Source organism: Lissotriton helveticus, chromosome 1_1 (genome assembly GCF_964261635.1).
Source record: "Lissotriton helveticus chromosome 1_1, aLisHel1.1, whole genome shotgun sequence".
NCBI classification, from domain to species: Eukaryota; Metazoa; Chordata; class Amphibia; order Caudata; family Salamandridae; genus Lissotriton; species Lissotriton helveticus.
Window position 1 is genome coordinate 1380472277 of NC_136057.1, and position 22781 is coordinate 1380495057.

The 22781-nt window shown below is 42.7% G+C and overlaps 1 protein-coding gene across 6 annotated transcripts in view; it reads left to right on the forward strand.

Annotated features, from left to right (window-relative positions):
- CYTH4 (cytohesin 4) overlaps window positions 1-22781 on the forward strand; it is a 230443-nt gene that overhangs the window by 177926 nt on the left and 29736 nt on the right. For all 6 annotated transcript variants that reach the window (XM_078683948.1, XM_078683968.1, XM_078683961.1 and 3 more), the window contains 2 exons: window positions 9620-9686; window positions 11164-11282. In XM_078683948.1, coding sequence (XP_078540074.1) covers window positions 9620-9686; window positions 11164-11282 — 186 coding nt within the window. The remainder of the gene's footprint in view (window positions 1-9619; window positions 9687-11163; window positions 11283-22781) is intronic.

The following is a 22781-nucleotide window of genomic DNA, read 5'->3' on the forward strand; positions in this document are numbered from 1 at the left end:
AGAGCCTATTGGGAAGATAGGAACTACACTACAGTCTCACAACCTCTCCTCTTCCTGCCTGTCCCAGCAGCCCCTGGGACAGACTCCCATCCAATCCCTGTGCTGCAGAGCAGCGCTGGGATGGGCCTGAGTGGGCTAGAAAGACAGTCCGCTCAGGCCAGTCTGTGAGGTTTCTCCAGCCCGACTGCTCAATGCAGCTGGGCTGGAGAAAACCTAAGTGCGCATGTGTCTTTTGGTCGGCCTGAGATGGCCAGCCAAACACACAGGAGCACTTAGGGAGTGGAGTACACATGAAACTCCTCCTCTCCCATCCCGTGCCTCGGCCCGGCCCTCCCGACAGCGCTGGCTAAGAGCCATCAAATGCAAAATAAAATGAAATTGCAAAGTGTCATGAATCAGCCAAAGTATGCAGCTAATAGGGCCCTGCAGTGGTGGACTAAATTAAACTCCTCCATTGGTCAGTGTCAGATCTTTTCCGTTATTCAATGTCTGTCCATTTGGTTAATGGATGGTTTCTTGCTGTGGACTGGTACAGTACTGGGTGACGGACATGACCCGTAACAGTGTTGTCTTATTTGAGTGTGAGTGTCAAGCAGTATAAGGAAATTACTATGCCGTCTCTATGAACTACAATTGACTACCTTGTCCTTGAGTGTTATGGTATTTAGTGTAGGCCAGCAGGGTTATGTATTGTATTGTAATTGCATTTATATAGTGCCTGCTACCCTTGATGAGGCAATGAGGCGATGAAGCGCTTTACGCTGGGCAGCACACTGAACTAGAACCCAAGGTTAGTGGTTTCTCAGTGGTTAGTGGGGTTAGTTTTGTGCTCTTAAGGAAACCATTACATGAATTTACTCCAGTGTCTATGTGGCTGATTAAATTAATAGGATTTAAGTGTGGAGGAGCCAGAATTTTGTCTGTGACAGTGCTGGTGTGATTTTGTTGCGTGATGGTGAAGACCAGAGTAGAGCTAGGTCTTGGTCAGTGAGTGGGGTCTCAGTCTGTTTTACCCAATAGTTAGTGGTTTTGTCGTTGAGCCTGGTGGTCTTTGGGAGTAGTAGTTTATATAGGTGTGAAACTTGGTGACCTGTTATATTGAGATTGGAGATGAACTGAATGATAGAGGGGATGGGTGGCCAGAGCTTGGCTTTTGAGAAGGCTGTCTTGACTTTAAGGAAGTTGTTGAGCTCTATTGGTGGGAGGTTGTGTGTTTTCCTAAGCGTATCAAAGGTGTGGGGCTGGCTTGCTCTTCCAGCATTCATAGATGAGCTACATGAGATTATATATTGTTAGGTTGCAGGGATATGACTTTTAAAGGAGGTTATGATCTTTGAAATAAGGTAAACATGCATGTGACTTAGAATAGGCTATGCTCAGAGAGAAATGCATGCAGAAGATGGAAAATAAGCAGAGGTTCGTTTGAAAGAAAAGTGAAGAGACAACAATTGGAAATTTAAAGTCAAGGCCAATTTTCATAGGATTACAGAGGAGACTTTTTGGAGAGTGCGTGAAATAGCAGGATGCAAAACTCTAGTACAAGACATCATTTACATGTGAGATAGTGATATGTTTGATGCGTTTGATCATCTCTGGAATCAGGTGAAAGTCTATCCCCTGGAAGTCTCCTGCTAGTGCTAGACACTGCTTCAGCAATAAGAGCAGAACAGCTCAAGTACAGGAAGCATGAATAATGGCTGGTACATGTGCAGGAAAATATTGAGCGGCTTAGACTACACTCATAGGAAGCAGTAACCTCCTGATCATAGCAGCATGAGTCAGCATAGGGGTAAATAATGCAAACATCGAAATTAGGATTTTTCAAATGATGAAATGGGTATCTTCTGATATTAACCCTTAATGTTTGGCTCAAAGAATTTATTACGAAAGTGGAAGTGTGATCTATTTTTGATCCCCCTCCCCGGGCCTTGGCACGGCAAAAGATGGAGATGAAGTTAGCATCCCAGACAGTAGAAATTTATTGACTGCATTCCTGTAGCTCAGTGGTTCCCAAACGTTTTTGCCCCGTGGCTCCCCTGACCCACTGGCCATAGGCTGTGGCTACCCAATACGTCACTTTTACTTGACGGGTGGAGAGATGCAAGCCCGGCCCCAGGAGCACCTCCATCCCTCTCCCCAAAAACAGCTGGGATGAAGCTGATGAAGGTATCACAACCATACAGCGTCCCTCCCGCCCGCAGCCCCCACAGCTCCAGCAGTGTGCACATCCATGGATGCAGGCTCCAGGCCCTTCCCTCAAGTTCCCACTGGACAATGTGTGCTAGCAGCGCTCTCAAGCATCTTACAGTTGAGGCATCCACTCTTGGCCTCACTGCAGAACATCTGCAGGGCACGTGGAGCAGCAGTCACCCTGGGCCCACTCTTGCTTCTCCACCAAAACTCATTAATCAAGCAGCAGCACCCACTCTTTTTCCCAGTGCGGAAGGATCCCACCCCTTGCCCAGCACTCTGTCTCCCCTCAAGGCCCATCAGTCCATCTAGGGAAAGAGGTGGCCATGCTGGAACCGCCGCCCCATGCACTCTCCATTCCTCACACAGTGCCAGCAGCACTCCCTCAATGCCGCAGCTGCAACAGGAGGGGCCCATGCTGTGCCCGCTGTCCCTCTCTACCCTAACTCCTCAGCATTCCAGCTCTGCGCTGGAGGTAAGGGTGCGGACCCCGGGCCTCCCATGTCTCTTCGCCAGCACCGCAGCCCCGAGCAAAGGTGCACAACTCGGACCCATTCATCCCCCTCCACCAGACACCCCTCCAGTGTGTCGGTATCCAGAATCTACTGCCCCCCCCCCCCAGTGTGCCAGCTCCATGCCTCGGAGTGGAAGTCCATTCCCAGGATCTCCGCCCCCTCCACCCCTGGCCCCTCAGTGTGCCAGCTCCATGCCTCGAGGTGGAGGCACGCACCATTGCGCCTCCTGTCCCCCTCTCGACATTAAGACTGCCTCCAGTGTACCACAAAGGTGCTACCTCCAGACCTACCCAAGTGTCGCAACAACCGCGTGAAAACAATGCCGTCTGTATTCCAAACAACGATCAGCAACCCAATCTAGTGCCGCAGAGGAAAGCCGCCAAGCAGTCTGTTCACATCAAACAACTGGTGGAGATCTAGACAATGAAGTGAGGAAGATGTGTCTGTGTATCCTCTCCTAATGACACCTCGTGCCTAAGTGTACACCTACTTTGAGACCCTAAATGTATCTCGTCTCTCTGTTTGTCATCAAGTGTTGATGTCCTAACCTGCTATAGTGTAACCTTTTAGGTCACTGCCCGCCTCTGCCGCATGGGATCTCTCCACATCTGTGCCCAGTCCCACCCGTAATGTCCAACCTGCTTCCTCCCCCATCGCAACCTTCTCACATCTGCCACCTGAGCCCTCCCAAACCCTCTAATACCCACCAGGTGCGCTATTTACAAATCTTTGGATGGTCTTGAGCACACAGAATTGAATTCACTTTTGTGCCTGTTCTAAGCAGCAGCTTTGACTGCCTAGGGTCTGCTTTAGAGTTGGGTGGAAAGGGGAAAACCTCTGATTTCTGCACAACGTACTATATCCACAGCAGAGTACACTGGTGGAATTTCCTCTGACATACTCACAACATTGTAAAGGCAATTCCAATTAATTGTCTTCCAGACTCTGCTTTCTGCGGCAATTGGAGGATTTTCCATGTTCCACCCCACTCTCTGGGCCTACAATTCCTGATGTCTTTTGGTTCACCCGTCAGTCATCGCTGGCATGTTTTTAAGAAGTCACTTTTTAGCACTATGTTACAGATCTGAAACATATCTGTTTTCGACCTCTCTCTAACATCTTCTTTCTCTTGAATCATTTAATTTTGATTGCTGTTTTTGTCCGCCCTCTTTTTTTACTACCTTTCGAATCATTTTTGACAGCTCTATTTTGTGATCTCTTAAACGTCATTTCTCTTTTGATTGCTATCTTTAAGGAGTTTTCCTACCGCTGGCGCTGCTCTTTTACAATACTTGTCTTTTAACAACTGTTTTAGTGCAATCTGTATTGACCACTCATGACTGCACACTGATGTAGTAACCATTTTGACTGTACCATGGATCACTGCCTACTCTTAAAAAATGAAAAGAAAATGTTTCATTTTTCTTTCTGGAACGCATCCCGTTTTCCTTAATGGAAAATGGCTTCATAAAAAAATAATAATAATAAACATTGCTTTATTGAAAAGCAATCACATACAGGGTGGTCTGCTGACCCCAGCAGGCCACCATCCCTGCGAGTTTTGCGATTCCCAATGGGTTGCAAACCGTGACCTACCTAATGGATATTAATGAGGTAGATCTATTTGCGGCCCCTGAGAATCGCAACTGTGTTAAACACACATTTGTACATGGGAGTTTGAGATTACCAAAAAGTCAATCACAAAAACTTGTAATTTGGTAATCGCAAGCACTTTCCTACGTACATCTGGCCCCAAGATTTCCTGCAGTGGGGAGGAACGTCGTAAACCAGCAGTCCTCCCGCCCTGCTAAACCTGCAGTTCTTCGACCCATTTAGAGGTTAGGTAATTGCAGGGAAACCATCAACAGAGCATCTGCTGGTTCCGCTGATGGTGGAGAAGTGTGGCTCACTGGTTAGAGGAGGCAGACCTGGAAGCAGAGGTCAGCCCGGGACCAGGGTTCAATTCCCGGCTCGGCGGGGTCTTGAGTCCTAAAATGTCCATGGACTCGACAATTCTCGCTCCGGTGCCTACTCGATTCACGGGTTCACACTCTGCGACTCTGGGCAATAGCTTGCTTAATCTCCACAACGGCCCCTCGCGGCGGGATGCCTGGCTTTCACCTTGCGGATACCCTGCCGGGGTTATCTCACAGGGGAATACCTGGACGGGTTCCCTAAGCAAGCGCTTAGAAACCGCTTGGTGATTTGCGCTATATAAATTCCTGTACATTTACATTTACATTTACATTTACATTATGTACATTTACATTTATACCCTGACCTAGCAGTCGGTCCATCACGAGACCCCTTAGGCCATAGTGGCAATTGCTCCACCCTGTTGAGTGCGGAGTGACCCTTGCTAATTTTCCATGCGGTGCAAGGCAGTTCCAGGCTTGGAAAATGCAGAATGGCCCACATGAGCAGAGAGAAAACCGAGGGGCATATTACCAACAACTAGCGATAATTATCGCTATGTTGGCTTAGCGGCAATAATTTTATCGCCATGTAGCGGCGATTTTTATCGCTTAGGATCCTTGCTATTATCAAGGTTTATCTTCTGAGCGATAAAAATCGGCCGAAATGCATGAATATCGCTGTAAAGTCAGCGATATTCATGCATTACCGAGCTAATGCTCTTAGCCATGTTATCCACCTCCCATTGGATAACATGGCTAAGAACTGCTCAGGGCAGGTGTTAGCTTTTGGAGATATTCGCGCTTAGCGCGAATATCTCCAAAAGTTGGTAATAGGAGATAGCGATGTTAGCGACTGTTTCCAGTCGCTAACATCTTGGCACGCCCACTTTGCATGTCATTAGTGATAAATATCTCTGACATGCAGCGGGGCCCAAGATGGTCGCTATCTCCTAGTAGCTGTCGCTAACACCAGTTAGCGACAGCTAGGTGATAGGGAGATAATTTTATCTCCGCTTTCTTGGCTTTTAAAGCCAAAAAAGCGGAGATAAATCCGTTGATAATATGCCCCCTTATTTTTTCGACAGACTCCAAATCCTTGTATTTTCTGAACGAAAAGTTTGCAGAGTGGGTGTTTTAAACATGGTGGCGCTCATCAAACCATCAGTGCTGGGAAGGATTCCTTCACAGCACAATGATCACTTTTGGGCAGACAGGGCTGTCTAAAGAGAGAGGATCCGTAAACTTACCACCCCTGTCTAAATCACCCTGCCAGCGTTTAACTGCTCGCTTTTTGAGTACTAGGTTTTTGACTGCCCTTCTACTTTTTATTTTCATTGTCCCATCTGTTTTTTTAAGGCACTGTTTTTCTACTATCCTGCTTTTGACAGCTCTGCTTTGTAATTGTTAATTGTTGTTATATGTTTAAAAAGCACACTATCAAAAGAGTACCTTGGTGCTAAACTTAAACTAATTTTGCACACTAAACACCCCGAAAGACCCAATCCAGCATCACAGGAAAATGAGCCATTTCTGTGTATAGAGAGTAGTGTAGGCAGTTCCAGAACCTTGAAGCAGTAATGTAGAAAGCCCTGTTGCCCATCCTAACATAATTGGTAGCGGGTATCCACACTAACGCCACATTTGCAGACACTACGTGAAATATGACTGCTAAATTTTGCTTCTAAAAATGTCGCCATCTGCCATGTACAGCGATCAGGGCTTTGAACTTTACTCCTTAAAAGATTGGCAGGAAAAAGCTCGGTCCCAGTGTACTAGGCTTGGGATATAATTCTTTTTTTGTCTGTCACCAACGGGTGACCATGTTTTGAATATGTTGTAGTGTCAGTCGATATAGTGGATGCAAAATGTTTGTAGTTTGATGCTGTCGACCGTACTAGAGAGACGTATAAACTTTGTTGATCTTTCCTCATTTGCCCAAGTTCTTAGTTGAACGACTTGTTCTAGAAGTAAGCGGTATTGTGGTTTGACCTGCTTGTTGAGAGAACAATACATCTAAGGAAGACATATAGGGGAATATGTACAATGAAGTGGCGGACCGTGTCGTTAGCCTCCTGGGCTTAACGACACGCTCTGCCACTTCGGAAATGCAAGGCTGCACCATATTTACAAGAATGTGGTGCAGCACTGCGTTTCCCCCTGTGATGGCGCTAAGTTAACAACTTAGCGCCAACACAGGCACCCTTACACCAGAGTGCAAGGGTGTGCGTGTGCAGGTGAGGATCGGTTATGTTTAGGAAGGTGTCCCTTCCTGCACATAAACAATCCTAAAATGCCATTTTGTAACTTTCATGTGTGCTGCTTCATGCAGCACACATGAAAGTTACAAAATGGCATTTTTTTAAAAGGTTTGTTTATGTGCAGGAAGGGACACCTTCCTTGTAAATAGGGAGCAGCGTCAAATACACTGGGTGTTGCGGTGGAACGCCCACCACAACACCCACTGCACTCCCATTTCACGCTAAACATAGCGTGAAAGGGTGCCTTTCATATAAGGCAAGGCACCTATCGCCAAGGGAACGTCACAAAAAGTGACGTTCCACGTGCGATAGGGGCTTGTACATATGCCCCATAGAGTTTTTGACTGTTCTTTTATCATCATCAGGGTTTTGACAACTCTGTTTTTGACCTCTGTGTTTTGGGCTGAACTATATTTAATCACCCTGACTTTGCCACCGCTGCCTTTGATAACTATGATTTTGACTGCTCTTTTTCATCCGCACAGTTATTTGGCTGCTATGTTTTAGACCGCTCTTCTTTTGTGGCAACTTGGGGGCTTATTTATGAGAGGCATGCACTGCTGGAGCGTCACTTTTTTTATGCTTCGGCGGCGCAAACCTTTTATAAGAGGCCTGCACTGCTGAAGCGTCACTTTTTTTATGCTCCGGCGGCGCAAGCCTCTAAATTATATCTAAGAGGCCACGCAAAGCCACTTTACATGGCTTGGCATGGTCTCGTAGATCTGTAGAAAGACAAAGCAGCGCACGTCGCTTTGTTACCTTACTCTGCGCCGGGAAGGCTTTCTATGGACGTTGCAGTGGGTTTTCCCAAGCAACACTCAAGGCCTTTTTTGAGGCTGCCTCACATTTACTTAGTTACGTAAACCTGGGGCAGTGCCAAAACCTTACCTCTCCCCAGAGCAGGCGTAACAAGGAGAAGTATTTGTATTTCTCCTCATTTTCTCCTCTTTTCATGTGTGTTGAATTCTACAGCACACATACATAAAAAGCGGAAAACACCTCTTGAGATTGTTTTTGTGCAAGAAGGTGCTCCTTCTGCACAAAAATAATCCTGCCTGCAACACAACCACCCTTGCACCATGGTGCATGGGTGCCTGCGTTTGGTGCTAGGCAGAAAATTGTGCACCAGCACAGGGGGAAAGAACAGGAATGCACCATATTTCATAAATACAGGGCATTCCTGCCCTTTCACATTGGCGTAGGGCATTACAGCAAGAAGACTTGCGGCGCTGCCCTACGCCAATTCCCTTAAATGATGTCCATAGGTTGCGACCAATCTGTTTCTACTGTTTTAACTCCTGTTTTTCAATGTTCTGCTTTTACAGGTCTATTTGTGGATGATGTATTTTCAACCACTCTTGTTTTAATATTCTGGTTCAGACTTCTCGGATTTTGACGGCTGTCTTTTTGACCATTCTGTTTTTGATTGCTCAGTTTTAGGCCGCTCGCCGTTTTGACAGCTCTGTTTTTGACTATTTTATTTTTAACATTTCGCATATTGAGAGATGTGTTTTTTTACCTTTATGTTTCTGACTGATGAATGTTTGACTCCTCTGCTTGTGCCACCTCTATGATTCTCTCTGCATTTGATTGCCCTGATTCTTTTGACGCTCAGTTACTGCGAATTCTATTTGTGACTGCTCTGTTTTTGGTTTGTTTTTCATCTGTTTGCCTGTCATATTTTCTACGCGGTCCTATAATGGCAGCTGCATTTTGACTGTTCCGTTTTTTAACCTCTCTGTTTTTTTTAAATCACAGCTCCGTTTTAGCTTCTCTTTGATTGCTCTGTTTTTGACTGCTCTTGTTTTCTCTGCTCCATTTTCATTACTCTGTATTTGAAAGCTATGTTTTTGAAGGCTATGGGGCAGATTTATGATGACTGGCGCATCCCCAGGGATGCGCCAGTCATCCTGCGCCGCTGCTCCGCCACCCATGGTGCACCACATTTATAATGCGGCGCACCATGGGGCAAAAACGGCACAGATGCGTGACGCATCTGTGCCGTAAAGGTGGCGCATTGCTGGAGCTGCGTCGCAAGCGCGACGCAGCTCCAGCAAGGCTCGGGGGTGCCCCATCTTCACAATGCTGCGTCAAGACCTACGCCTGCTTCAAGCAGGCGCAGGGTTTTGACGCAGCATTGTCCTGAAAGTGACTGAGTGAAATCTCATAGATTTCACTCAGCCACTTTTAGGAGGCGTTCCTGCGCAGGAACGCCCCCCCCTGTGCAGGAACGCCGCCTTATGGCGCAGGGCTTTACAACGTGACGCATCTCCTAGATGCGTCACATTGTAAATAGGGCGCATTGGTTGCGCCGCCGTTGCGTCAAATAAAGTGACGCACCGGCGGCGCAAGGCCTTCATAAATCTGCCCCTATGTTTTTAATAACTATTTCAGGCCGGTCTGTGTTGACTATTTGTTAGGATTGCAGTTTTAATATTGCCTCCGCGACGGCACTTTTAAGACTATGGGGCAGATTTATGAAGGCCTTGTGCCGCCGATGCGTCACTTTTTCCCATGTTAAAAATGACGCACCAGCGGCGCAAGGCCTTCATAAATCTGCCCCTATATTTATTACTCACTCTAAATGCGTGACACCCCTTGGGAGGCAGACTCTGACTAGGGAGAGGTGATGACCATCATGGAGGAGGTGTAGAGTATTGTCAGGTCGTTTTTTTCTGGATTATGATTTTTTTGTTTTTTTGCTTTTCTCCTAATTCATCCTTCCCTCTTTCGCCCACAGCAAAAAGGAGCAGAGAGACAAGCAGTTATCTGCCGGTAGGAAGAAGTTTAACATGGACCCTGAGAAGGTAATTCCAGGCACGGGGTGAGTTGAGGGGGGTGCTCTGAACGGTCCCATCAGATCAATCGGCAGCATCTGCTGAGCCCAGTGGCGGCTCCTCCTCTGAGCGTCATCCCCCCGCCCGCCAGCATCATACAACAGATGCCTGATTAACGCATGCCTATACCACGCAGTCTCTACCACAATTGCGTCTTTAACACGAATGCCTTTATCACGAAATTTCATGGTAAATACATGATGGGTAAAGGGGCATGCGGGCTAAAGATCATGCCCCTGCCCTGTAAACTGTCCATTTTCCCCATGCCCCCTAAAAAATTAAACCCACTCCCCAAAAACAACTCTGACCCCAGCCTCCCCACCCTGAGCCCTAAACTATCCCCTACATCCCTAAACTACCCTGACCCTGCCCTGTAAACGGTCCCTTCTTCCCCTCCCCTGAGCAGTAAAAATTAAGCCCACAACCCAAAAACTATCCCCTACATCCCTAAACTACCCCAACCCTGCTCCCTGTCCTGTAAACTGTCCCTTGTCAGCCTGCCCTGAGCCCTAAAACTTAACCCCATGCCCCAACAACTACCTGGGGCTTTCTTGTACATACTGCTTGTATCGGAGCAAAAGATCAATAGATAAAGTGAGAGGCCAGAGATCAGTCCACCAAAGAAGTTGGTGGAGTAAGGGTCTATGATCGTTTAACTAATTCTGCTGACTTTTAACAAGTCAGTGGGCCATCTCTTGCAACCATGGGCAATAGCACTGTGCCAAGGGTGCACAACAGATGGCAAAGCTTTGACTCGGATACCTAAAGTGGTAGATGTGCTGCTTCTATGTTAAAAATTACTTAGGCCATTAGCAACACATCTCTCCCTAGCATCAGCACCTACAATATCTCCCGTTCAATGTCCTGTATGAAATTAATATATTACTCTCTAAGCAGACCATATGTCTTTCCTTAATATTGACAGCATCCCAGTTAGCACCTAAGCCAATGTAAAAGTTTATTTTTACATAACTGAAATGAGGAGTTAGAGACCCCCCCCCCCCCTCCCCCCCATAAAAAATACCTAACAGTCTCCATATTCCCAAAAGGATGCCACAGGCTTGAAGGTAGTGTTTTGGTATTGGTGCTTGAGCATGTTTGTTGTGGGGTCCCTTCCACAGATCTGATGTGCAACAAAGAGCTTCTAAAGCAGCTCTACACTTTGTCTTGGCATGAGCCCCTTGGGTCTGGTAAGGATTTGTGGGGATCATCCTGAATTATACTTGACAGGTTTTCATGTAGGGTTTCTTTTGGTAATGGGATACAATTGATATAGTAAGTCTCCTTCGGGGATTTATCTTGTAACTCCTGGACACTTGGTGGGTGCACTGGTAGTATACTTGTTGTGGGCTGACATCACTATGGTACCATTTTCTTGATGTAGCATCAGCCCGTGTGATCCTTGGCTCAACCCAGACCAATCTATGTGGATTATGTTTTTCAACAGGGGATTGTGTTTTTAATTGAGAGGAACCTGTTGACCAACAATGCCACAGACGTTGCAGGCTTCTTATATAAGGGCGAAGGTTTGAACAAGACAGCCATTGGAGACTACCTGGGGGAAAGGTGAGTATACCCAAAGAGAGTCCTTAAAACTCGCTAAAGCACAGAGCCTCAGGCTACAAGGACAAGCTCCTCCTGTTCTGGAATTAAAAGATGGGACAGCAGAGAGCTTTAGTTCACTGGGGCCAGCTGGTTGAGTATTTTCAGTATAAGTAGGAGAGCACAGAACTCGGAGTCACTAAGAAATGTATCGGGTAACAAGGAAATGGCTGGCCTAGTCCTGAGTTTAATTATAGGGGGCAAAGATCTCTAGGTCACAAAGATAAGCTGTTCCAGTTCTGGGTAATAAAGGTAGGGGGCAGAAAGCTTCAGTTTCCAGATTTATCAAGTCCTTTTTCAAAGGAAGCTAAAATCAGAAATACTTTTCTATCTCTCTGAAAAAAATGCAGCTCTACAGTGAAAACGAATAATCAGGCATCTCAACCATGAAGGATTATTTTAAAACATTAATCCAACAGGTATATATTCAAAGCAGGAACAGAAAAAACAAATATAACAATAAACTCGGAAGATCAAAATCAAAATTCAGTAAGTTAACTTTGAATAAAATGGGCTACAAAATAGTAACAGCCACAATGCAGAGGAACAAAGTGAGGCAATCAGGTGTTCCATTGAGAAACTTTCCCTTTCTAGTCTACACATATGTTAGGATGGAGAAACTCTGAAGGGGATCTCTAAGCGGGACACACAGAAGGTGTCAGCAATGTTTTGGTCTTCAGTAGAATTTCGATGAAAAACAAAGAGTACATGGCATGGAACTTTACACTCAGGAAAACCCAGCAGGGAAAGAGCTGCCCCCTCTCAAAGTAAGGATGAGGTCTGCCTAACTAACTATGAAACACCAATTAAAAGTACACCTGATAGTTTCCAGAACATCCGTATCTCATTCCCACGACTTGGAGGCAAACACATAACCGCAATTGGAGGGGAGTGAACACCCCCCCCCCTTAGTTCCCATCTCCACACAATTAGACACACATCGGTAGTCCTTGAGTGTTGTATCCTCCTGGTACACAGTAAACAGGAGGTTTTTTAGCACATAATTGTTTCACGCTTGTTGGCAAATTTTCTGTCTTAGGTCTCACTATCAGCAATCTAATACATAGCAGTAAGCCTTTCTCTAGCTAACAAGAAACATGATATTGCTCCTGCAGAGGAGAGAAAACAGCATACTGGCAGTGTTAAAGCAATCATTTTCAGTCAAGGCCTAATGTCATGCTAAGTTAACTCAAGAATCAAAATGGATGCACATCACAGTATTATAAATCAGTGGGAAGCAAACAATTGTTATTAAACATTTAGATATAATGCATGTGGTTACATCAGTCTATTGATCAACCTAATACACTTATGTGTGAGCTCTTACTATTAATTCATTTAAATGTCACACATGTTTATGAGGTTAAACCACATGTTGAATATAAATGTTGTATATATAGGTATGAATGTATAGAGATGACATATGTAGGGTGGAGCCTAAAACGACCCTGGTCCAACACAACCACAAGTCATGCATTTTAGTTTGACAATCAAGAGAGGGTCAGCCTTGATTGATCTAAGGTGAGACCACTGAATTTAGGGAAAAAACCTTTTTCTTAAAGGAACTCTCAATTACTGAATGTTATCCAGTGACATGCTTAGTCATAGAGTTCTTGCCGACCCTCTGAGGGCTGGGGCATTCCCACGACTTGGAGGCAAACCCATAACCGCAATTGGAGGGGAGTCAACACCTCCCCTTAGTTCCCATCTCCACACAATTAGACACACATCTGTTGTCCTTGAGTGTTGTATCCTCCTTGTACACAGTAAACAGGAGTTTTTTTTTAGCACATAATTGTTCCACGTTTGTTGGCAACTTTTCTGTCTCAGATCTCACCATCAGCAATCTACTACATTGCAGTAAGCCTTTCTCTAGCTAACAAGAAGCATGATATTGCTCCTGCAGAGGAGGCAAAATATCATACTGGCAGTGTTAAAGCAAACATTTTCAGTCAAGGCCTAATGTCATGCTAAGTTAACTCAAGAATCAAAATGGATGCACATCACAGTATTATAAATCAGTGGAAAGCAAACAATTGTTATTAAACATTTAGATATAATGCATATGGTTACATCAGTCTATTGATCAACCTAATACACTTATGTGTTAGCTGTTACTATTAATTCATTTAAATGTCCCACACATGTTAATGAGGTTAAACCACATGTTGAATATAAATGTTGTATATATAGGTATGAATGTATAGAGATGACATATGTAGGGTGGAGCCTAAAACTACCCTGGTCAAACACAATCACAAGTCATGCATTTTAGTTTCCCAATCAAGAGCGGGTCAGCCATGATTGATCTAGGATGAGACCACTGAATATAGGGGAAAAAACTTTTTCTTAAAGGAACTCTCACTTACTGAATGTTATCCAGTGACAGGCTTAATCATAGAGTTCTTGCCGACCCTCTGAGGGTTGGGGCATGCTGCGACCTCTTTCCTTACAAGGAGCATTTTTTAAAGAAAAAAGGTGTGGGGTCTTTATGAGATGATCTTTAAAATTGCCTTGGCGGTGCTCAAATCTTTATTTATTCCCGAGCCTGTCTGGCAAGGTTACAAACTGGGGAAATGCGCTAGTTGAAGTTACTATCACTCCTTGGCCCTTAGGTGTGATCAACTAGTTTCTTCCATTTATCCCCAATCTAGTGGCTTTCATCAGTATCAGTGTGTCCCTATTATTAACCTTTAGGGAAAGGCTGGCCTGCTATTTATTTAATCATTCATACCGTGCCACATGAATACAGGGAACATTACCATGATAACTTTTCTAGGAGGTGGGTCCACCTGAGGATAAGAAACCCATTTAGTCACAGCAGGGCAGGGGACCATGAGTATGATCCAAAACATGATTATGGTGCGACCTATGTGAGCAAAAAAAACAGAAAAGTACTGTGTATACCGTAAGTCCATAATGTTAAAACAGAAGTTGGTGCATGTGTCAGTATCTTCTATGCTGCTACAACATGATGAAAACACTGCAAACACAAGCTATAAGCGAGAGGTTCAATGTATACTACAGATATGCACCCTTATTGATAGTTAAATTAAATGCCTACTTATTTAGTGGACGCCTGGTGCCCCATAGGAATCTCTGGAAGGAAGTGTGCCCAATAGTCACACTCTGTAGGGAGTAATGGTATTGTTAATAGTTTGCCATAGTTGGTAGGGTTGGTACTACACTGCCTCTGCCTCGGGTAAATGGCCATGTACTCACGTCATCATGGGTCCCCACTCGGCCCAAGACCTACTCACTATCTTCGGAGCCAGCATGTTACTGCTTGCAGAACTTAGCAGGGCTAAAATACACCCTTGCATTCCACAACTGGTCCAAACCACCTTACTTGAGCGATACGGTCGAAACACTATACCGCGCAACTCACAAGATGGCCGCCCAGGATGGAACCACTTCCTGGTTTCCAGGCGGGCCCGCCATAATGTTATATGCTGTTGGAGAATTTGGTTAAAAATTGAAAAATGAAGAGTCTGAAAGGTATATAAAATGTTTAAAACACCTAGATGGTAAAAACATTATAAAATGTTAGAAGTGCACCAAAAAGCTAAAATACACCAAACAAACCCAAATTACCAGAAATTTCTGGTAGAAGAGATGACATCTCGAGGGTTCGGTTAAGTGGCAAATTAAAACGTCCGGCACTTAATTGGCAAATAAAAATAGATGAGATTTGTTAGAAATAAGTGGGTAAATTAATGGATACAAATAAATAAATACGTTTTATAATGAATAAAAATGATGATAAGCAAAATGTTTATGGTCTGGGGTTGCAATGTTGAGTATCTGAGGTGGTAAAAAAACTATTGGTCCTGCTAGCTAAAGGAATTTCATGGTGAAGAACTCAAATCTTCATTCTCAGGGGTACTTGATAATAAAGAAGTTGGCACAGAAGCTGAAATATGAAAAGACATCTTTATTAAACTTAAATAAGTGAGACTATGTCACACAGAAGCCTTAGCAACTGAATGAGGCAGTCTAAAGAGTACAGAACACAGAGGCCTTTTATATGCTTAGGGTTACAAACTCAGCACAAAAGTAAGGGGCAGTCCTAGTTTTTGCAAGCATGCAAAATACCTAATATGAACATACAAGATCTGCAAAATATTAGCCAATAGGAAAACATTCAAAACAAGGCATCATGTAACCAGAACACCCCCCTTACGTTGTGTTTCTGCCCAACCCATAAGTCAATCAATTACAGCACCTATAGGTCAATCAGCAATGGCAGGACATGTCTGTATGCAGTTAGGCCAGCTGGTGTCTGAGATTGGTTTCAAAACAAGGACAGAGGGGGTTTTCAACACGTTGCAGTCCAAAGGGCAGAGACACTTCATGAATAGAGCAGCCTGTGTAAAGGCAACACAAAATGACGACAAATGTAAGATTGAGTCAAAATTAAAGATCTTCAGACCCTCCTTTTGCCATTACACAGGCAAATCCTAATTCATTGCTAGGTGAGCATTCTACTAATTTCATAACAGCGGGTATATGTCAACTATCAGCAGGAATACAAAGAGAACAAAGCATTTAACATTCAGATAGCAAAAGAAAGTAATGACCACTATTACAAACAGGATTATCATTTTTTTACAACCCTAGGCAAAAGCAAATCCTAAAATTATTTTGCAAACATTTTCAGGGCTCCTAGTTATTTCAGTGACTATTGACAATGCCAATAAAACAATAAGAATCAGTCTCCTAACACCCATTCTATGCAATCGCACGGGAAATACCCAGAGTCCGTCCAAGCCTCTCTGGCAGGCTTCAATTGTCCATCAAATCTGCTTCTGTTGTTTTCTTCCGCATGGGCCTCTTCATTCAGGCCTTTCATGAAAATGGTGCTTCTCAGTATCCGTTGGAGTGCCCTCCTGGCAAACACTCACAGCTCACTTGAAAGTCTCAATGTCTCAATGCAGTGCACCAATATATTTCCTGTGCTGCAGGACCTACAGATATTGTGCTCTTCGTTAGTCATGGGCACAGATCATCTCATGCAGACCCAAGTACTATTAATCGGGAAAGAGCAACAGACTGTCACACTCAGCAACACTTCCAGGCTCCAACACTCACTATTCAGTGTCAGAGGATGCTCAGGCTGCTCTTTCATTTAATTTTCTTTTCATCATGGGTTCCACAATGTAGTGCCTTTTGCCAATCCTGGATTCTCCGGTGCACTGCCCTTCCGTTGGAGCAAAGAAAAGGGGGGGTGTGGCCAAAACTCAGGCCAAGGGGCTCAAGGGACTGCACACTGTCAGAGGTTACCAGCACATGACAGGTGAAAATCTGAAGCCTCAAAACAACAGGAATCCTTCTCTTTTGCTCTTTTGCACTGATACTGGTTCTGTGATGTCCAATGTCGTCTGATGGAGCAAGTACGATGCTTTGGAGATAGCATTGATGGCGCGCTGGCGATCGCTGTCTAGCCTTGCTACTTTAACAAGGGGATTGCAAGCAGGTGGCCTGCAATCTGCAAGGGAGTGGCCATAGGTCATGGGACAATTCTGGTGTAGAACACACTGTCATTCTCAAAGGCAATACTTCTAATCTCTTTAATTGGGTATCCTTCATTATCCTCTGCCATCTAAGGGTAGATAGTTACATGGGAATTCTATCTGAATGGATGTCCTCACACATGGTGGCATTGTCTAATGGGGAAAACATTTCTTTTTTTTTTCCTCAATGATTACGTCTAGGTGTTCCTAAATTCCTTATCTAGAACACCTCAAAAGAGAAATCACATGATACAGATTATCAGGGACATGTAGATACCTCCCTTTTTAATAACTGTGCATCAGGTGCACTATGCAATACAAAGGCTAATGATCAAAATGTAGAAACAAAAGACAAGAACTAGAGAGTCCTGGTATTTCCATGATTTAGAACACATCTGATCCCAACAAAAATTAAAGAAGCAGGAACAAAAGGGTAAAAATAACCAAATTAAAAATAGTCATTGAAAATTTGTCATGTTCAAAAAAATAAATGTAAGGTATCTCCTATTGAGGTGGAAAACCTGTCTTACTATAGTATTGAGTCAGTTAACCAGTCCATCACTACCATGACGGTCAGACTGGAAAACATCGAAGTAGGCCTAAAGAAAATTCTTGAAAACCATTATGGTCATACAAAAGGGAATTTATACATAATATGGGGGTCCCTAGTACATTACTGCAGTATGGAAGTGTGAACCTGAACAATACAACAATAATAATAAAAGGGCTAACTGGTGAAAGGAATATGGAAAAGGGAAATGGAACTAGGACACAGCTAAAATCCCCAATAACTAGGCACGATGCGACATTGGTCAGGGGAGAAGTGGCAAAGAAAAATCTATAGGAAGAACAAGAAAAAACTTGGGTGATAGTCAGGCATGTGACAAATCACCAAGAGTATGGGTGATACACAAAAAATCAAAATAGTTCACAAATGTTAGCTCTACCGCTGGCTGCTACACCATATACGGTAATCTCAGCTAATGTTCCAGTTCCTTCTTCAGGGAAAAATGAAACCTTGTTTCCTTTATGGTACAAAGCCATACACTATTTTAGGAAGCAGAACAAAACTGACTAATGTAATATAGAAATTAGGTCACCATGTACAAGAGTCACAGTTTTATAATTTATCCTTACGTCCAATCAGGATACATAAATCTAGGGCTGCCTGTTCCTTAAGGGAAGGGGGCAGTAACGTGACTAACTGCAGGTGGCACACTTTGATCCTGTATATCTCTTTTATTTTTCTTCAATACCATTATAGCCAAAATAGACATGCACTGGTGAAGTATTGTCTGTCTTGCTCACAGAATGAAAATATCATATCTGTGAAATTTAGTATCAGAGCAAATCCACCCAACTGTTGTGCAGCGATATGCATCGTCATGAAAAACCCCTTCACAACACAGGGGAATTTGTAATAGTATCAGAAGCAACAACATAAAACAAAAACATGCATAAAATAAAAAACGCACAAAACGCACATGTCAAGCCATCAGATATACTTGCTGTATATCAAGCACAAAAAGCATAGACAAAACAATAGCATATGTGAATGAGTGGTGACGCACACACTTCATGTCATGTACTTCATGCACTGTGAATCTGCAGCCCAAAACCCAATATTCGGGCCTGCCTAATTTGTCAGGTTGTCCTTTCCTTACCCTCCTTTTGACAGCTGGTCACCAGTTAGTGGCGATTGGTTGTCAATACAATCTACTGTGTCACTTCTGACATACAGGACCAGCAAGAACAATTCATGATAGGACCAAATACACAAACATAAAAAACACATGAACATTTCTTTCCAAAGGAGTTACGCAAAAACACATCTCGTTTCAACCAACCAAACTCACGTGTCTTGTCAGCCTTAAAATCACCCAGAACAATCCATGAATGATCTGTGGGCAGAAGCAAAAAAAAAAAATACACAACACACAAAAGAGAGACATTTCTCATAACAAACAAATATCCTTTATAACTTTTAATCATAATACAAAACATGATACACATTAACAAACACAAAAATAAATTTCCATTACTTAAATGTTACCATCTTGTCAGTCAGCTTGCAACATTAAGCCACCCTAATTTTAACTTTCTAAAAGTAAAATTGTTTCACTGACACTCCATGTTAGCTTTGCGCCACAATTTCCATTGTGAAAAATAATTCTTAATTGGCAAACCGTTCTCACTTAAGCATGTAGCCTACAAACTTTTAATAAAGAGCTTCGTCTTATTTTCTGTCTAAGACTTAATGCAATACTTCATTTTCTGACAAATAAAAGAAACTAGCGGACATTATTTACCAGAGCAGAGATACAAATGTATCAGTTCTGCAGAGCATTTAGCATGATGTTGGGACTTTCAAAGAAACCCTTTTTTTAATTTTTTCCCTTTGGAATTAAGGGGCATATTACCAACCAATAGAGATAATTTTTGTCTCTAACTTATTTAGAGACAAAAATTATCGCCGCAAATCGGCGATTTTTATCGCAGATAAACCTTGCTATTAGCAAGGTTTATCGCAAATGCGATAAAAAACGGCCGCAATGAATGAATATCGCTGGAAAGTCAGCGATATTCATGCATTATCGAGCAAATGCTCTTAGCCATGTTATCCACCTCCCATTGGATAACATGGCTAAGAACTGCTCCTGGGCAAGTGTTAGCTTTTGGAGATATTCGCGCTTAGCGCGAATATCTCCAAAAGTTGGTAATAGGAGATAGCGATGTTAGCGACTGTTTTCAGTCGCTAACATCTTGGCACGCCCACTTTGCATGTCATTAGTGATAAATATCACTGACATGCAAAGCGGGGCCCAAGATGGTCACTATCTCCTATTAGCTGTCGCTAACTGGTGTTAGCGACAGCTTGGTAATAGGGAGATAATTTTATCTCCGCTTTCTTGGCTTTTAAAGCCAAAAAAGCGGAGATAAAGCCCCTTGATAATATGCCCCTAAGTTCTGTAATTTATTGATGTTCTTATGGAAAAACCAGAAACCCCCCTTTTAGAGGCCCGTTTAGCAAGGTCATTCTGCACTTCACAGAGACAAGGCCCTAATTTACAAGGTCACAGATGTCAACATGACAGCCTCCTTCCATTGTTTACAGGGAAACTAAAGATAGCACCTCAGCGCGACTTGAGCCTGCCTCTGCAGCTCTCATAGCCCCCAGCTTCTGCTCACTCTGAGGCTGCCAAAGGCAAAAGGCCTTCCTAATTCCTCCTAACCTGCAATAATTCACTCTATTTTAAAAAATAATTTCTCCTTTTTAGGGGCTAAAAAAATTATCTCTATTCTCAGATCATTAAACAACATTTACTGTGAATAATTCACAGAACCTAATAACACACATTCCAGTTTTTAGAACAAAGGCTTGTTTACAATAGTACTCATTTCATCAACCTTAAATGGTTGAAGGTCTCAGTAGGTCCAGCTAAAGTTAAAACCTTCCACCCTGATATTAAACTCAAACCTCTGCACCAGGCACATTGGCTCACTGAGCCATTAAAAACAACCCCAAATGGGAACATCGTGCAAATTTGTATTATACCTAAATGTATGCATTTACTGAAGCCTAAAGCACTTTAAAGCTATTGTAAATGGCAAGAATGCTGTCTATTTTACCCAAATTCGACTTTGATATTTGGGGCACTTAAAAATAAATATCCTATAATTGTTATACATATTAATCATCCTCAGAATGTTCTTTACAAATTGCAGAGATTGGACATTAGACATATCTCATGCAAATCCTGAGAAAAATTAGTTTTTTACGCCTGCGCCAAGTGAAATTCTATATTCTAATGTCCTCATTATGCAGTATAACATAACTTAAATTAAATTATAATGCTAGGAGGTCACAGTATAAGTATTAAGCTTCATGAATAATACAAAACGAATTTTGAAGCACTTATTTTTAATAATTATTTTGCTTAATTAATAATTATTTTTCATAAACCCAATCATTTTTGATAATTCCACATATTGAGGTTCTGTAATTCCTCGAGTCTGACTTCATTTTTTTTCTGTTCTGTGTCACCATTTTGTGCCCTCCTCCATGCAGGCCTGCAAAGATAGCCTGGCGAACAAGGTGGCCTGGCCTCCCTAGTTCATGTATACATTAACTAGGTTTACTCTGAAATGAACTGTAAGAAACTGACCTCTTCACCTGAAACTGACCTCGTAAAGCCAATTTCCCTGATTGATCTTTATCTGAGATTGCCAATCAATGTTCAGGACATCGTTAACTTTTTAGTTTCCTTGCACATGCCTTATCTTGTTCAGCATCTGTTACTGTTTCTTTTTTTTTTTAAATGTTTCTTCATTACATAGGTTAATTATTGTTTAGCAACAGAACCAAGAATATGCTTACAGAAATGCTTAAAGAGAGGAAAACCCTTAATTGAAATGTCTTCCTATAATACAAAATAATGAACCTTATGTTTGTAACCTTTTTAAAACAACATTCTGAAATGCAAAGATTCACCCGTGCAACTGAGGGCAAAGTCCTGGCTGAGTAAATATTCCTGTTTATTTAGCTTGTCTCTCAGTGTTTGTAACATGAGCACGGTGGCAGTCTTCTTCAAACTAAAACATATCAATGCGCGTTCTATAATATGCGTTTGAATTCAGCAAAAATGTACTTCAGCTGAAGTGTTTGCCTGTTAATATCTAACACAAAGTATGTAAGTAAAAAATACTATAAGTTTATTTTTCTACAAAACACACAATTTCGTTTTTGAGGCTTTTTTTATTCCTAGTGAATGTGAATTTAGATTTTAGTTTTTAAGCATTTAGACATTTTGCTTAATAGACTGAAGACATCAAGAAAAACCACAAATAGACATTGAGCTCATTTCAGACATAAACAGAAAGGGGTCAAACACTCAGGACACACAATAAGGCGCGCATTAGCCATTTATTTCGTGAATAGCGCCATCGCTATTCACTTACAGAAATTGCACTAATGGGAAAACCACATAGACATTTAAACACATATTTAACCCACATATCAATACTCAGGACAGAAACAAAGGACAGCCAACAGACAGTACTTAAACCAAACCATTTGTAAATACTAGTTGTAAGTCATATTTACAAGAAGTGCTTCTCAATTGTGTTCCAAAAGACTGCAAAAACAGCCCAACAGACTGATGTATGTCCAAGAAGCGAAAATACACTCAATTCACTAGCTTTGACTAGCAGAACACCAAAAATCGCTCTGCATATCTTCATTCATAAAATTGCACAGAACAAAGGATCCTTGTATGTATTATGTCCATATTTTAATTCCCTGGGGATACAGAATCACCAAGGAAGAAATATGTTTGTATACCTAAACCTATTTAGGTATTCCTTCTAGGGTAGCCGGCTAAGTAATTTCACATCACACTATGGTACCGCCAAGAAAAAGCAACACATTCTTCGATGTGAGCTTTGAAAACAGGCATGCCAAAAATACTGCAGAATATGCAAGTATTATAATCAAAGTAGTGCTTAAGGTACTCTCCGTACGTTGCACCGTTCAACAAAACCAGATAGAGAAAAATCTCCTCATTACCTGCCTACACAAATTGCAATTTGCATATCAAATCCATATCCAAAGTTGGCCAACACAAATTCCAAAATTCCAAAGCTACAGTAAGCGTTACTAAACTACCTTACTCTTACCAATCAAAAGGTTGTCCAAATTCTAACTGCCAAGTTCTAAATGACCTAACGGTCATTTTTTAGAATACTCATGCCAAAAAGGTTCTCAGTCAGGAGTGACATCATGTGGAGGATCAAAATCAGGAACATCAGAAATATACTGGGCTGCAGAGACAAAGAATCCCCAGAATCTCCGTGCACAGAGTACTTTCTTAGTAGAATCCTGTCATGTCCTCCTCAGTAGATTTCAGTCTCCTGACAAGATCACTCCTTCAGAAAGTCACTTCTCTGATGA